This window comes from Gordionus sp. m RMFG-2023, chromosome 5 (genome assembly GCF_954871325.1).
Source record: "Gordionus sp. m RMFG-2023 chromosome 5, tfGorSpeb1-WG-v2, whole genome shotgun sequence".
Lineage (NCBI taxonomy): Eukaryota > Metazoa > Nematomorpha > Gordioida > Chordodea > Parachordodidae > Gordionus > Gordionus sp. m RMFG-2023.
In genome coordinates this window covers 10,856,515-10,873,305 of record NC_088779.1, presented here as the reverse complement: position 1 = coordinate 10,873,305, position 16,791 = coordinate 10,856,515, and the positions used below count along the sequence as shown (strand labels likewise).

Genomic DNA, 16,791 nt, shown 5'->3' with positions numbered 1-16,791 from the left:
TAAAATCAAACAAATAATTACGCATTCAAAGAAATTTTTTCCTATTTTTATTAAAAATTTAATAACAAAATAATACTATAATATGGATATACAAAACAAATAATACTATAATATGCATATACAAAACAAAATATTACTATAATAGAATACGGCGATTTTTATTTTTAAATTTTAATATAAATGAACTAAAAGATAAATTCTGCGTTATTCTTTTTTCATACGCCATTAATACTAAATTTTGTTTACGTTTATCCTTCATAGACTCTTCTACTGCTCGATAAAACTCTCTTTAATGTAGAGAACGAGGCCTCACAAGAAGCCGTTGATATCCCAATGATTATCTTGCTGAGTAGCATTTATATAATTCTTTAAATGCATGATTATATTTTTTTTATACATAATATGTAAGATATTTTCAAAATTATGATTTTCTTTAGCTTCCGAAGCTAGCTTCATTTTATGATGCAGTGTTTCCATATTTAAGTTTAACAGGGATTTTAATGGGGCCATTTTATCTGATAAAAAATAATCAGGGTCAAGGGGGGACAATGTATTAAAAGATTAAAAAAGATTAAAATCATCTTCTGTAAATCGGTCTAAAAAACGATCCACAAAGTTATCTATAATTTCATAATATATCCTTTTTAAAAAACTCCAATTGGAGTCTTTTTCACAATCGAATTCTAGTTTGTTATCAACTAAAAAATCTTGAAAATTTTTAGGCGTTTTACGTACCCGTGATGATTTTTGGGGAGTAAGATTAAATTTTGATAAAAGTTTTTCAGCCTTAATCATAATCAAAGCAAAAGAATTATCACTTCTTTTATTTTTTAATATATTGATAGTAGAATCAATACAATTTTTAGCATCCACTAGATTAGTACCTACTGATTGTAGATACTTATTTAGTGGATCTATTGTAATTAATATCTCATAAATTATGATGGCTAATATAATGTAATTTATATTAATACATTGAGATAAAAGACCAGAGCCTTCGACTGAATCATGAATTGAAACCTCTGAATTAAGAGTTCTATTAGAAAAGTAAAATAATACTTCACCAATAGCCTCAAAATTCTCATAAATAATGCGATCTAAATGACCAATCCACCTCTGGTCTAAAAGTCTCTTAAGGGTGTGGCCTGTATATTTACAGGATACGTTAAAACGCCTGAAAAAATTATATATTGCATTTGATAAATTAAAAAAATTAGAAATAATAACAATATTATTATACCAATTTTGAACCACAAGATGCAACTTGTGGTTGTAGCAATGTATAAAAGGAACATTTTTATTAATTTTTTTTTGAAGAAGTTTTTGCACTCCTCTATTTCGGCCAGACATAACGTTTGCATCATATGCCTGGCTTATTATATTAGCTGAATTAAGATTTAGATCATTAAGTTGCTTTAAAATGCAATCTGTTATACTTTCAGCAGAAAGACACTCTAAATTAATGATTCCTATTAAATTTTCTTGGATTTCTCTAGAAAAAATATAGCGAATTATTACTCAGGTTTTCACAACCTGAAGTATCTTTTGTCTCATCAGCCTTAAGACAAAAAAAGGCATCTCGCTTTTATTATATTTGTCTGAAATATGTTCAAGCACCATATCTGTCATAATGGATATTACTTCGTTTTGAATCTGTGGTGATGTTTACTGGGCATTTTGGGGTATAAATTTCATAATTTTATTTAATTCAGGGTCTTTTTGGATGGTGGAGAGAAAACATTGCTATAAATAGCCCAGAAGAATAAATTATGTTTTCATCTTTTGCAGCATCCGTAATATTTGTTGAACCAGTCCCACGGAAAGGTAGCTCTTGTATGCTAAGAAATAGCATCAAATCAAATATTGATTTGATATAATATTGATTACGAGTAAATTGATCACCTCCCAACATTTTAGTTATTTCTGTACCTTTGTTTATATTTTGATTTTATCATGCCATATTGTAATTGAATTTAAATGAGCTTTTGAGCTCTCGTGTTTTAGCAGTCCCTTCTTGGCAGCTAACGCATTTTTCCAATTTCTGAACCCCATTTGTCCAAATTCATCACTTGGATTACACAAGTATTTCCTACATGGAAAACAAAAGGCAGCGTCAGCTTCTACACTATACTCCAACCAGTCTCGGCCTCTATACCATGATTTTTGAAATGATCTTTGCATTCCATGGATATCTTTTTTCGCGTAATTGTTTAATTTGATTTGATTTGGTTTATTCTGGCCAAGGTCACCTGGGATTCGAATTGAACCATTAAAGGACTTTTTTGACACTAAAAATATTATAATTAATAAATTGTAATGAGGGAAAGGGTCATAAATAATAATGGTCATCAGGATGGGCGAAGGAAGGGCATGCTGAAAATGAACAAACACAAAATTTATCTTGTATTTAAGATACAAGTATTTGCTATACTGTAGTGCCCAACCCTGATGAAGATTATCAGTAAAGTTGATCAGTAAAAATATAGATATTCAGTATTAAAAACTAGAAAAAGGTCATAAACATTATATCTTTAAAGATTAACAAAAAAATTTTATATTTTTATATTTATAAATCAATTACTAGTTTCCTCTTGACAATGAGAGACTGAGCTGCTAGATGAAGATGATTGAGTCTCTTCTTCGTCTTTATTTGTTTTAAAATCAAAATGTAATAATGAAACACCATAATCTCCTACTCCTATTGATATTGTCAAAAATATATAAATAGAAAAATTTGGGTTAAATTTTAAACTATTTACCATCTTCCTCCTCCTGAGTGTAGTGAGGATCATTTTCTAGATTATTAGCTTCATTCATATCTTGAAATATGAGTGAATATATTTATTTTAATAATTAAAATTATTATACAAAAATGATAATATTAATAATAAATGTCTGTCTCTTATCTTATATAAAATAAATATATATGAAATAATAATATATAGGTATTGCCCTATATCAATATCATATAAGTCATGAAATAATAATATAAATTTATACTAACTATGAGAAGAATCAGTTTCTGAAATTTCTGATGTAGTATTACTAGTAGTTTGTAGAAGTGATGTTGCTTGACATTTGTTTAACTTTAACTTAAAATAAGAGTTAATAACTGATTGTTTCTTCATAATTTTAAAATAAACGTTGTAAAATAAAATAACTGGTTATATATTATAATATAAATGTGATACCTATAGAGAATGTTATACACAACAAAAACAAATGAAAAAAAAATGAATGAATGATAATTTAATATTGGGTAAAAATTAAAATAAAACAGGATAGAAAAACTTTTACAAACTAGACATGTTTGTGGAATAAATATTCAAAATTTATTTTAAAATTATAAAAATAATCAATTCTAAATAGGCATGTTTTTTGAATATTTTTGAATAAATATTCAAAATTTATATTAAAAATATAAAAATAATCAATTCTAAAAAAAAATTTTAAATTTGGGGGGGCCAGATAAATTTTTGGGGGCCAACGATTTTTTCTGGGGGCCAGGTTTGGGGGCCAAAAATTGCTTTGGGGGGAGCCCCCCCGGGGCCTCCCCGTGGCTACGGCCCTGTATTTAACATAATTTTAATCATGACCCTTTAGTCAGTACATGAGGTAGTAAGAATGGTTAATAAATATTTATATAAAATTGTTAAATAAATTTTAAAAGTAGACGATAAGGTAAAATAATAGTTTTTTCATTCTGAATCATAAGTCTCAGAATTATCTTCATCATCATCAGAAGAAGAAGCTAAATGATGTCTTAGTAAAAAATTTTAATTAACTAAATTTACAATCCTCAGAATCTGACAAATCTTAAGATTTTTTAACTTATAGGACACGTGTAATAATTACATCCCTCGTTTTAGTCATCTTATAAATATTTAGATACATTAACATTTCTTCAAAATTTGATTTGAATTTAAATGGCAAAATTCACAGATATTCGAAATCATGTTTAACGATTGACTTTTGCGCCATTTCCTTTGGAGTAAAAATGATGTTTGATTTTGCATAATAATCAAATAATGTATAGCAAAAACACATTGGTTTTAAAGTTAAAATAATATATTATATTTAATGATGAAAGTATATACACCTCTCCTTTTTGGATTGTAATGTTTGAAGTCTAGAAATTTGAACAAAAGATAGATTTCTCTCCTTCAATCTTGTGCATTAGAAAAAACATCCAAAAATTCAGTGTTATTATTTATTAGGATTAAAAAATAATAAAAAAAATAATTTAAATTATACTTCTTAAATTAATCAGGCAATCTTTTGCCAATTGAATTTGATTAGATAGAACACCATTATCAATTTTATGTAATATTTTTTAATTTGTAGAATGATACACTCATGATAGTGAAGAAGATGGTAATGAAATTTAAATTATGGAATTTGATTCAAACAAAAAAATGATAAAGGATTAAATACTAAATTTGTTAAACATATTAAAGTACATTATTTATGTGTAGTTAAAAGGGGCATAGGTTATCTTAAAAATTCAAGTTAACAATATTGCCTACATTTATTAAAATCTACCCAAGATGGTTTAAAAGATTTTAAGGAAATATTTTCCTATGATTTTAATATAATGAGGCTTTTGTGACATTAATATCGGATCCATATTTTAAGAACTTGTGGATTGAGTCGGATGATAAAAAAAATACTTTTAAAATATATTAATAAAAGAAGCCCTAAATGTAGAACCAATGTATATAATTAAGTTCAAACTATAACATTAATAGATTTAACATATAAGGAAGAAAATAGTGATCTTTTTTTGGTGAAACAAATGTTGCTAAGTTCAATAATACAAATAACATTGAGCTGGAGGTTTAAAATTATATTAAATAAAGTAGAAATACATTATAAGTGCTTAATTATTATCCTTAAAGAATTTTTTTTATAAATATAATACTGCAATACCTTCATCAGCTCCAATTGAATGGTTATTTAGTTTTGACACAATGTTATGTACGCTGAAACGTCAAAGGTCTAATGATAAATTATTTAAAAAATTTGATTTTCTTATAAAATAATGAATCTATTTTAAAAACTCTTTTGCAAATTAATATTCCCATTAAAAATACTAGTCTCCCTTCCCCTATGATAAGAATGGGCTATTACTAATATTAAAATGCCTGATTATTTTAATTAACTGATCATTAAAAATTTTATTAATTATTGTAAATATTCATACTTATTATATGCATATATTATGCTCAAAATAAATAATAAAAACTGTATTATATAAACTATTTTAATTTAATTGGTAATGATAATTTAAAAGTATCTTGTATTCTAATTAGGCAAAAGATACCAATATACTTTATCTTGTATCTTTTTGATATTTTGAAAAATATATTAGTGCCTGTATCTAAGATTCATTTTTTAACAAAGAATCTGTATCTGTGCCATGAATGGTTGCTGGCACTTCGAAGCAAAAGTATTCGCCTTCTCTACTCTACTGAAAAATTGCATATTATCTTACAAAATGTATTAATTATTCCTTATTGTCAGATTCCCAAGTACAACATCCTTTACACTACATATTAGAAATAACCGATTCCCAAGGCAATGCAAAGGTTAGTAACATATTTTAAAAACTTGAAAATTGCTAATATTGGAAATAATAGTGTTATTTAAATGAGCCAATTAAAATTTTTGCTGAAATAATATTAAGTAAACCTGGAGATTTTTCTCATATGTGGCAGAAAGGTTTGGACCTCTATTAGCCAAATCTTGGGACTTACAAAATAAAATCTTGGCTAAAATCTTAATTAGGCCGTTTTTCGAAATCGACTTAAATCGGTAACAACACTACTAAATAACCTTGAGTCAAATCATTTCTCTTAAAGCAACAACAAAAATATCGATAGCATCAGTCTTAAAAGTTGGTCTTCCAATTGCTTGGAATTACAAATTTAGTAATTTTTTCAGCTCGACCCAATAGAAACGCCTTCGGAATTTGTTCATATAAATTCTTGCAAATAAGTATGACCATAGCATTAATGTTTATCCCATTTGTCACCAATATTCTTGATATCTTTGGTGAGGAATTTTGCAAGCTGTGCCGCTTACTAAAATTATTTATAAAAATTATATTAGTTTTTACCTTTAGCCTTTAGAACTTAGGTATTATTTTCTTAGTTTATTTTATTTCTTATTTTCTTTCAAATAAATATTGTAAACGTTTAAGTTTCTTTATTTTATTTTAGAAAAATAGGTATAATTAAAAAATAAGCAATAAGTTGTGATTTATAAATAAAAATAAATTTACATTCTCCAACTGAATAAATCAGGACTCATAAAGAGTCTCACAATTTATCCAATTACTGTGACAAAGCGTCAAGTTTACTATTAGAGAAGCAATTGAAATTTATTTTTATTTTTATATTAATCATACCATAAAAAATTAAAATATATTAAGTAGAATTCTTCTTTTTTTTGAGTAAAATGATCAAATACTAAATTATAAAAGTTATTGCTAGATTTTAAATTTTTTAATAAGTTTTTTTCAATAGAAATCAAAAATAGATTTAAGATTAAAAAAAATATTTTTACATTAAACTAATTTATTCATTAAAAGTTAGCGGAATATCTATAAAATTATTTTACAAAATTCTAAATAAATTTAATTGCTTAAAATAATTTTATGCTTAAATGGTATTGTTTATAATTAATGGGCGTCGCTAAGCAAGGATTTATAATTCCTTTGCATGATAAATGTATCCTTCACAATTTTGAACTGATATCTATTATAAATATAAATGGGAAAAAAATAATATTTATAACTTTTTATATATAAGTTTTAATATATATTTCAGTCTTAATATTTTTATAATATATATTTATTTAAATTATATGCTCATACATATGAGATAAATTTGCACTTAAATATTATTTTTTTTTAAAAAGGAAAATATATATATATCAAAATGTATCTTTAAAGTATCTATAAACAGATAATACCTCGAAATTAGTATATAGATATAGATACTTTTTATACAACTCTGATAATCTTTGTAGATTTTTAATAATATAATTACAATTAGTGCTGTAAACGTTACTACAAAAATGAAACACGTTACCATTACTTGTTATCTTAAAAAGGAACGATTTACCGTTACTAGTAACCTTTTTAAAAAAGGAACGTGCGTTACTGACTATTCAAAAAAATAACGGGTTGCTCGTTACTTAAAAATTAAATATTATATACAAAAAAAATTTTTTTTTCTTACAATATATAATATATATAAAACTATAGAAAAAGAAAATATAATAAAAAAGATGATCTTTATATAAAAAAATTTTCATATCTATAATTATAATATAAATAAAATTATAGAAAAAGAATATATAATAAGAAAGATAAGATCTTTTTATAAAATAATTTTAATATCTATAATTATAATATAAATAAAATTATACAGAAATAATATATTATATATAAGATAACATCTTTTTGTAACTTCTTTATTTATTTTTAGCAACAATTAATTTTCAAAATTTAATCAAACAAACAAAAGCGCTTAGTGCGGAACACAGCTTTCTCCGTGCTTAGCACAAGTTCAATTGGCGCAGAAGTTGGGAGAGTAATATTATATTTAATAAATAAAAATATTAATTTGGGAAATTTATTAAAAATATTTAGAAAATTATCTTAATTTTGAAAATAAGAATCTTCATTTCATTTCCTCATCAAAATTTTTTTATCAGAAAATATTCTGGTATGTGTGTTGCTGTTGGGTGAAGGGGTTTATTCAGCTCCTTCTTTATCAAGGTTTTTTCTCAAACGGAAATAAGTTCTATCATTCTTTTTTTCTTGACTTCTAATTTTATCCAGGGCCAATCCAATTTAAATAGTGGGTGAATTATTGCGGATAGCATATATTTAATTTTTTAGATTTGTTTGAATATATTTGAAAAAAAGGATAATCAAAAAATAAATTGTAAGCAATATTTTAACTCTTCTATCTATGCTTTTCAGGAATTACGGCTTACAAAACTTGAAATTATTCAAAGCCATTTTTTTAAGTTTTAATATTATAATAGTTATCGTACGAGTGAGATATCCCATAAGCATTTTTTCTTCGCTCTCTAAAATTGAAAGAGTTGTAGCAATGGGTTCCATAACCTACAAAATCATATATATAAATATCATATTTCTTAATTAACAATAACCATACAATATTAATAAATGAACGACTTGTCGTTATCTGAAAATGTCTGTAATTCAGATTTATCACAAGATTCTTCAAATTTTTGGCAATTCTCCTTAATAAGATAATCTATTAATTTCACTGAGTTATAAAAAGACTTCCTTCTTGTGATAACCGGTTTAATCAGATTTCTTCCTATGTTTTCCTAAAAAATGGATGCGCAGTTAAAGATTATACATGTTTATTCCACAATAGTTTACATTTAGAAAATGTATAATTTTTGAAGTGGTTTTAAAATGTGGACATCGTTACCTTCCCATAGGCGTAGCCTTGATTTTACAAAGGGCGGGAGAATTAAAAAAATTTGGAGGCTTCGCCCTCAGACCCCGTTTTGGGCCAGCCTTCGGCCCGCTTTTGCCCGACCTTCGGCTGGGTTACCTTAGTCTATATATAGTCATAAAATATTTTTACAAGATAGGAGGTTAATTTTAATAAAAAAAATAAGCCTGGAACAAATATGAAATATATTATTATTAGTTTATAAAAAAATATAATAAATTACTTGTATATACATTAATATAAAAGCATGGTAATAATTTATTCCAAACAAGTATAAGAAATTTATATATAAAAAGTAAGTAGACATATAGTTGATATTCCTCTATTATATAGAATTAATTACAAAATACTAGGTAAAATTTCACTTTTACAGACATATTTGACAGTTATAGAATATATTACAGTTAATATTTTATAAAATTTTACTAATCAATGCTCTTGATAATAAATATAGCAACAATTTGCATTCAATTATTTAACGCCATTTATTTATTTTAAATAAAAAATGATATTAAAAATTAATCTTCATATTATTCATCCCACAATGTCTTTAAAAGATATTTTCTGATGTCCTTATCAATATTTTATAGTTTTCTGTATTCGCTATATTGGTAAAAATTACTTAAAATTAGATATACTGTAAATCTACGACATATAATATTCCACTCTTTGTATTGTGCTTTAATTTTTTTTATGATTTAATTTTATTAATAGTTTTATGATATATTATATTATTTAGTAATTTTGGGATCTATTATTAATAATTATAATTCATTTCACTTTTGTCTTAAGACTTATCTTTGGCTTTTATTCCATTTCTTAAAAAACATTTTTGGTTCATTTTTTTTATATATAAGTATAAATTATGATGAATAGTTTTATTAAAAAATAACAACTTTTACATCTTTCTTTCAAATTATTGTTTAAGATATATGCACACATTTTTGGGGGTCAGGGAGTGGGGGGAGGAATAAGGGGGATATTTTTTATTAGCTTAAAATGATATTCACAAAAAGTGATAAATTTCTGAAGGGGGGATTTTCCCTTGCCCCCCCCCCCCCTCCTGCAACGCTTATGCCTGCCTTTTCAATGTCAACACTATCAGTGAGATTTAAAGTGTGTGCTGAACAGGAATGATGCTTAGGTAAGTATACAATATTATCATTAGTATTTTGATTTTCAAATAGATCAAATAATGACAGAGGAACTATTTCATTCTCCGATTCCTCTCCTTTTCCATATACTCTAATAAATTTTTAATAAACATATTATAATTTTTTTACTTGAAAGCTTTTATATAATTCCTAGGATTGTCAGTAATGCTTTTGGTAACTTTAATTTGTATCTTATATGTGGTAAAAATTTCAAAGATTATTTTTGCCAGATAATCAATATATGTTTTTGGTTTAGTCTTTTACAAGCAAAGCAGGCTGAAACCCCTCAAGAGTTTCTAAGTGTAGCCAGTGCCGTCATCCCTAAATAAGAACTTTTTAAAAGATAATATTATCAATCTATAAAAAATATATTTTACCGATGATAAGCTGACCAAGAATCCATAGTGTACCGAAAATTTTTGGGATACACAATAAATCCGCTAATTTCTTTACCATGTTATCATATGCTAATTTTTAATACGAGGGTAGCCTTAGACATCACATATTTAGTTGGCTGCAATTTTTTGATAATATTAATAAATGCAGTGCATTCTATAATGGGAAATGGTTGTAATTCTTCAATTACAAAATTAAAAACTAATTCATCAACAGCTAATTGTGCTATTTTTATGTTTAATGTTGATGGATTCTGCATCTCAATAAGTGTGAGTTAATTGGCTTCAATTTTTTTTTATATTACTATTCATATGTTCATTAATCTCTTTCATTTTTGAGGGTACCTATAATTTTTTAATTAAAATATATTAATGCTTGAATTTTTAATTAAAAATAGTTAAAAATAGCTTAACTTTTTTAATAATTGAAGATAAATCTTTTAAAAATTTAATTGCATTTTTTAATCCCTCACTAAGCATATTGTCAAGAAAAACAATAAAAATTGAAATTATGATTGCCAAATGTAATTTTTCAATTTCTTATCCTTTTCAGAATTAACATTTAAGAAGGAATCAGAAAAATTATCTAAGTTCAGTTCTCTAAAACAATATTGCTTCATAGTTTTATTCCACATTTATATATTTAAAAATACATATTTATTCAATCAAAGTTTCTTAAATCACTATTTTATTTAAATTTATTAACAATTTGAACTTAAACCAATAGCAATACTAAAACAAGATATAGAAGATATTGTTTAAACCCAATATAATATTTTGAACTAATACCAATATTTTATTAATCTTGGGCTTTTAATGTTGGTTCCCAGCGGTATTCTAGTATAATTTAATTGCTTATATTTTAATATCATGATTAAGCTTTTCAAAATATTATGTAGTAATACTTCTTTTAATGGTTTTTTTAATACTCATGATTTAATATTCTATTATTAAAGTATTGTTTAAAATAATAATATATTAATTTATCTTTTTACCTTAATATGCTTTAAGTTTGAAGTGCTGGACATTGAGATTGAAATATTTGCGTTGGGACATAATTTACATTTATAAAGTGTAGACCCAGAATTTTCTTTATTGGTGTAAATATAATTGGGGAAAGGGAAGGGTTAAATCATTTTCATCTGAAGAAGTAAGTACTATGGACATAATATTCTTAAAATAAATTATAAAATTCAATAATATATTAACAATCACTTTTATTGAATATTAAATAGATTCGCATCCGATTGAAAATTTAACGAGAATTCTAAATAAAAATGAAGAAATAGTAGTTAATATGAATTAAATCGGCAAAAATTATTTATATTAAAAAATAAATAAAAGTAATTTCATAGTACAATAGAATATGTTTTTCCCTTTTTAATATTTTTAAGAAAAAATTTAAAGTAACCAGTAACTTTTTGCGTTCCGTTACTCGAAAAAAAAAGAGACTCGTTACCATTACCTCTAGAAAAAGGTAACTAATGTGGTTCCTTTTCTTCAAAAAAAATAACGAAGTTAGTAACGACGTTATTTTTTGACGTTACTTTACAGCACTAAATTGCAATTATTAACATTAATTATTAATTTTTAAAAAGAAAAAAAAATTTATTTAAAAAAAGTAAGGAAGAAAATATAATATAAAAAAAAATCTCTTTTATTTATTAAAAAAATAAGCATTTTTTATATTAGCTTCCCCATTGCTTTTTTTTTAAACGTAAAATTACGCAATACATTCGCATGATTTCTCTTTATTTATTAAAAAAATAAGCAATATAGAATTTGCCTCCCTCATGTATATTTATTTTAATGTAATAAATACAATAGTAAATATTTTAACGTAGTTAGTATTTTTTTGACATAGTAAAAGTAAGTTTTTTTAAACATATTATAAAGATTATATTATAAGTTTATTTAAGAATTTTGTAGGAAAAATTTCAAGACAATACTTCCCTTTCTTCTATGAAAGCTTCGTCACTGACTAAATGATGTATATTGGAGATATGAAAATCACAGCCCAGCCCGTATCGGGCTCGAACGAGCGGTCGGGCCTATTTAAAAATAATAATTTTGGTTCGAATGATACATTACATTTTCTCAAATAAATTGATATATTTTAAAATTCTTGCAAGAAACTAGGAGCTAATATTTTTCAATAAATTTTTTTTTCTATATTTAAATAAATCGGGGGCTGACAAATAATTTTTATTTTGGGTCATTTTTGCCAGGGTACGAACCGAACTCGAATCCGGAGAAGAAAACCCGGGTTTTTGGGAAAATAATCTGAACCTGAACGGAACCTGAACCCCGTTTATAAAATTTTCAAAATCCCGAACTGAACCCGGGAATTTTATTTGAACCGGGGTTCAGTGTATTATTTTTGTATAATTGTAAAACAAATATTAAAAATTTAATTGACATTTTATAATATTTTCAAATTTCTAATTAAGTGAAGTGTTCTATGGATTGTTAATAAATTTTAAACAATAAATTCATTTACACTATTTATTTTTAATTTTTAGCTTATTCTCAATGATTATTAATTAGAAGAAAATGAAATTGAACAAGTCAAAGTAAAAATTATTATATTGGATATTGTTAATTTAAAGAAATACGTCTAAATAAAATTTTCTAAATCTATACATGACTATGCTTTGTATTTTTAACTATATTTTGCCTATAAATAAAATAAAAAATTTATTTTTTATACCAAATTTATGTCTAGTTTTTTAATTATGATTTAAATATAGAATATATTTTTTTATCAATTTAAAAACTCTTAAACCCGATCTGAACCCGGAACCAAACCCGGGTTCAAAAATATTTCCCTGAACTAAACCCGAATCGAACCCACCTATTTTTTTAAACCTTAAAAAACCCGGGAAAAATTTTTCCGGGTTCGCATCCCTCCCTACTTTTTTGGGAGAAATAAGAAAAAATTGTTCGGGATCGGGCAAGACAAATCTTTTTGAAAAAAGTTTCATCGAGCAGGGCCGAGCTAGAAAAATTAGACTCGATGCAGATCACTAATATATAATCATAAAATCAAATCTACACGCAATTGTTATCAGCCCAGAAAATTATTGAGAGCATAAATAACAAAAAAAACCAATCATAAAAAGAAATTCCTAAAATTTATCACATTCGGTAAAAATTAGATAAAACATGTGGCGATCCTAATTAAGCCTTTTACCTAAAGCAAGTCGTTACGATGGTTTTTATTAGAGCAATTGCATTATTTATTATTCATGATAATGGTTCCATTAGCAATTCAAATTACCCCATCTCACCTTTTTAATTGTTTTTGTATATTTTTTTAAATAAATATTTTATTATCAATAGTTTTTTTTGTTTTATCTTAAATAAAATTATAATAGATGTTTGAAGAAATTTTGTAAAAATATAAAAGGTCTTAATGAATTGTGAATTGCAAAGTATTCTATTTCAAATAGGTTAATTCTTTTCTAAATATTAGCAAAAAGTTAAATTAATTTATATAATAATATTTTATCACGAAAATTTGAAGTTAATTTTCTTACATTTGTTAAACCTTAAACACTTTTGGATATAAGAATATTTTACCTACCAAAAAAAAATTCTATTTAATTTATCTCTACAAATAACCATGATTATAAAATTACTAAAATGTACGAAATGTTTAGAAATCTAAGTAAACAGAATTCGCTAATTACAGGAAAAAAGTAACCAAAAAGCCTGCACAAGATGGAGCCTTCAACATAAAGCTGTAGCATTTTTTGGATCCAGAAGAGCCTATTTTGTATGCCCTTATATAAATATCAGAATCATCTGAAACAGTAGCTGAAACCGATATATTATTAGATATAATATGGATGATTTTTTTTTTTTGAAATGTATTACAAATGTTTTATTATATACAACAAATATTTTTTAAAAAAATATTTAGCGGAAGTTATGAGAATTTATGAATATTATTATAAATGGGTTATTTGTTCGTATTGGGATATGGAATCATGTGGGATTCGAAATCTCAACGTGGGGATTCAAGATCTTGAATCCCCACGTTTTATTCGTTCCGAGTCCCCATGGAAAAAAATAAATAATATAATTACTTTTTCTTCTCGTTTTTTGCGACTGGCACCTTATAATTAAAAGGTCAAAATAAGGGATTTAAAAAGAGAATTTAAAAAAAATTAAATAGTATAAAATTAAGGCATATAATAAATGAAAGGGATGAGGTTAAGACATTTTTGTTTTAAAAAATATTAAAATATATTACTTTTTCTTTTCTTTTTTGCGGCTGGCACCATATAATTAAAAGGCCACGGGAGTGCTGCCCAAATTTTTGGCCATTAAAAACCTGTTACATGAAAGTGCTGCGCAAATTTTTCCGAAAATAAATATATTAGAAATTCGCGCAAATTTTACTAAATAACCCAGTACACGGAAGTGTTGCCCAAAATTTTTCAATTATAAATCTATTATACAAATTTACCCAAAATTTTAGAAATTAAGCCAGATAGGAAATGCTGCCCAAATTTTTCCATATATAAATCTGCTAGACAAATTTACCCAAAATTTTAGAAAATTAGCTAGATACACGGAAGTGCTTCCTAAATTTTTGGAATTTTAAAAGCTGTTAGACGATATTTATCGAAAGTTGTAGAAAGTGCTGCCCAAATATTTTTAAACATAAATCTATTACAAGAAATTTACAAGAGTTTTTTCATCCATTGACCTATTAAGTGTGCATGCATATATGCATCATTGGCTTATTTACGTTACTTATAATATCTTACTTGTTGACATTACAGATAACCAAGATTTTTATTTTGAAATTGATCACAAATTTTTTATAACGCCGTGATGGAAAGTTTAAAATTTGTTAAATACTGGGCGGTTCAGTATAATATTTTTGGAGCGTTGGTTATACTATTAATATGGATATGTAGTTTAGTTTGGGGCAGGAGAATGAGAAGGAGTCGCAGCGTAAGAATTAAAGGACAAACTTTGACCATTGAGGGACATAATGGAGAAGAGGATATGATGGGCAAAGTTACTTGGTTACCGGTTCAGGAGTTAATTAAAGGGTGAACGATATAGCTCTGAGAAACAAAATTTTGGAAATAATCAAATATTCCGACCGTATAGAGAGTCCAGAGAAAATTCTCGGGGAAGGAAAGTAGAATTAAGACAAAATTTTGAATCGCGGGAAAGAGGGGTAATGAGTTGTTATAATTGCGGTAAACCAGGTCATATGCTCAGAGATTGCAGGGAGGCGAAATGTTTTGGTTGTGGAAAATTAGGACATATAACCCCTTACTGTCCGGATAGACAAGAGAGATTAAGATGTGCTGGTTGTGGTAGGTTTGAGCAAAGGAGGAATGTAATACGAACAATTACAATAACAAAGGGGGTTTCCCACAGAGAGGGATGAATCCAAACGCTTTAAATGTGAGGACTATTGAGCGGGAGAGAGAGGAAGAGGGACGGGCAATTAATATCGGGGAGTTAGAGGAGAAAAATATGGAATTGCCGAAAGGGTGGGCATGTTGCGAGGGATTGTGAGAATTTGTGACTATATGATAGTGAAAAAATTGCAGTACAGGTCGGGCGAGATGGTTAGGGGGTATGGAGGAGGGATTTAATCAGCGAAAAACGAATAAAGAGGAATGCGTAAATATGTTACAAGAGGGGATGGTATATATGCTACAAGAGGGGATAGTCCATGATCCGTGTCCTAGAGTCATGATAAATTTGGGGGAAGAATGGTTCCTATGTTATTTGATATAGGAGCTGCCATTTCGGTAATTGGTTATAATGGATATCAAAGTAATTAGCCTGGGGAAAGGATAGAGAATGAGGGGTTGAGAATAAGGCAGTTTGAGGGAACCTTGTTGGCAGCCATGGGTAGGGTGGAGATAGTGGCGACATCGGAAGAAAGGGTTGAAATATTGGATTTATGGATTGTTAATCGGAATATAGAAGCGGTGATGGGTTGGGATTCGATCACTGGTAGTCCATGGTATAGTTTTTGGGGAGTATTTTCATGGTGGGGAATATTTGTACCAATAACGAGTGAGGAATAAGCCGTTATGACCTTGAGAGAAAATGTGTTGCCTGGAATTGAGACCATGTTTAATGAGGGAACCAGCGAAAATCTTCCTTGGAGCGGAACAAGGAGCGATAATTTAAGGAGCAAAACAAGGAGAAATAACTCTAGGAGTGAAACCAGGAGTGATAATTTAAGAAACGAAACAAGGAAGAGCAATTCCAAGAGCGAAACAAGGAGCGATAATTCAAGGAGCGAAACCCATCAAAATAAGTCAAGAAGCGATAATTTAAGGAGCGAACTAAGGAAAAATAATTCCGGAAGCAATAATTCAAGGAGCGATAATTCAAGGAGCGATAATTCAAGGAGCAAAATAAGTGGAAATAATTCGAAGAAAATAAAGGGAGGTAATGATAGAATAGAAATAAAAGAGAATAATTCCAAGGGCGAAATAGGGAAGAAGAATCCTAAAGGTAAAATGGGGGAAAGAAATTCCGGGGGAGATGCCGTAAATAATGATTCAAGAGAAGAAGTAGGTAGAAATTACCCTAGGCACATTGTAGCCAATGAGAGGAGTCGTGATATTACAAGGAGGGAGGAGGAAGGAAAGGTAAAGAGGAAGGAGGAATCACAGAAAGAAAATCGAATGGTGATGAATACCACCAGGTAGGAAAATCGAGAAATGACGAATACAAAGATGAAAGGAA

At 27.0% G+C, this 16,791-nt stretch overlaps 1 protein-coding gene across 1 annotated transcript; it reads left to right on the top strand.

The window, feature by feature from the left end:
* The first annotated feature begins 15,003 nt into the window (after positions 1-15,003).
* LOC135930153 (zinc finger CCHC domain-containing protein 9-like) lies at positions 15,004-15,600 on the top strand. Its single transcript, XM_065466936.1, has 3 exons — positions 15,004-15,122; positions 15,184-15,418; positions 15,460-15,600. The coding sequence occupies exons 1-3, from the start codon at positions 15,004-15,006 to the stop codon at positions 15,598-15,600; spliced, it is 495 nt and encodes a 164-aa protein (XP_065323008.1).
* Positions 15,601-16,791: the final 1,191 nt, after the last annotated feature.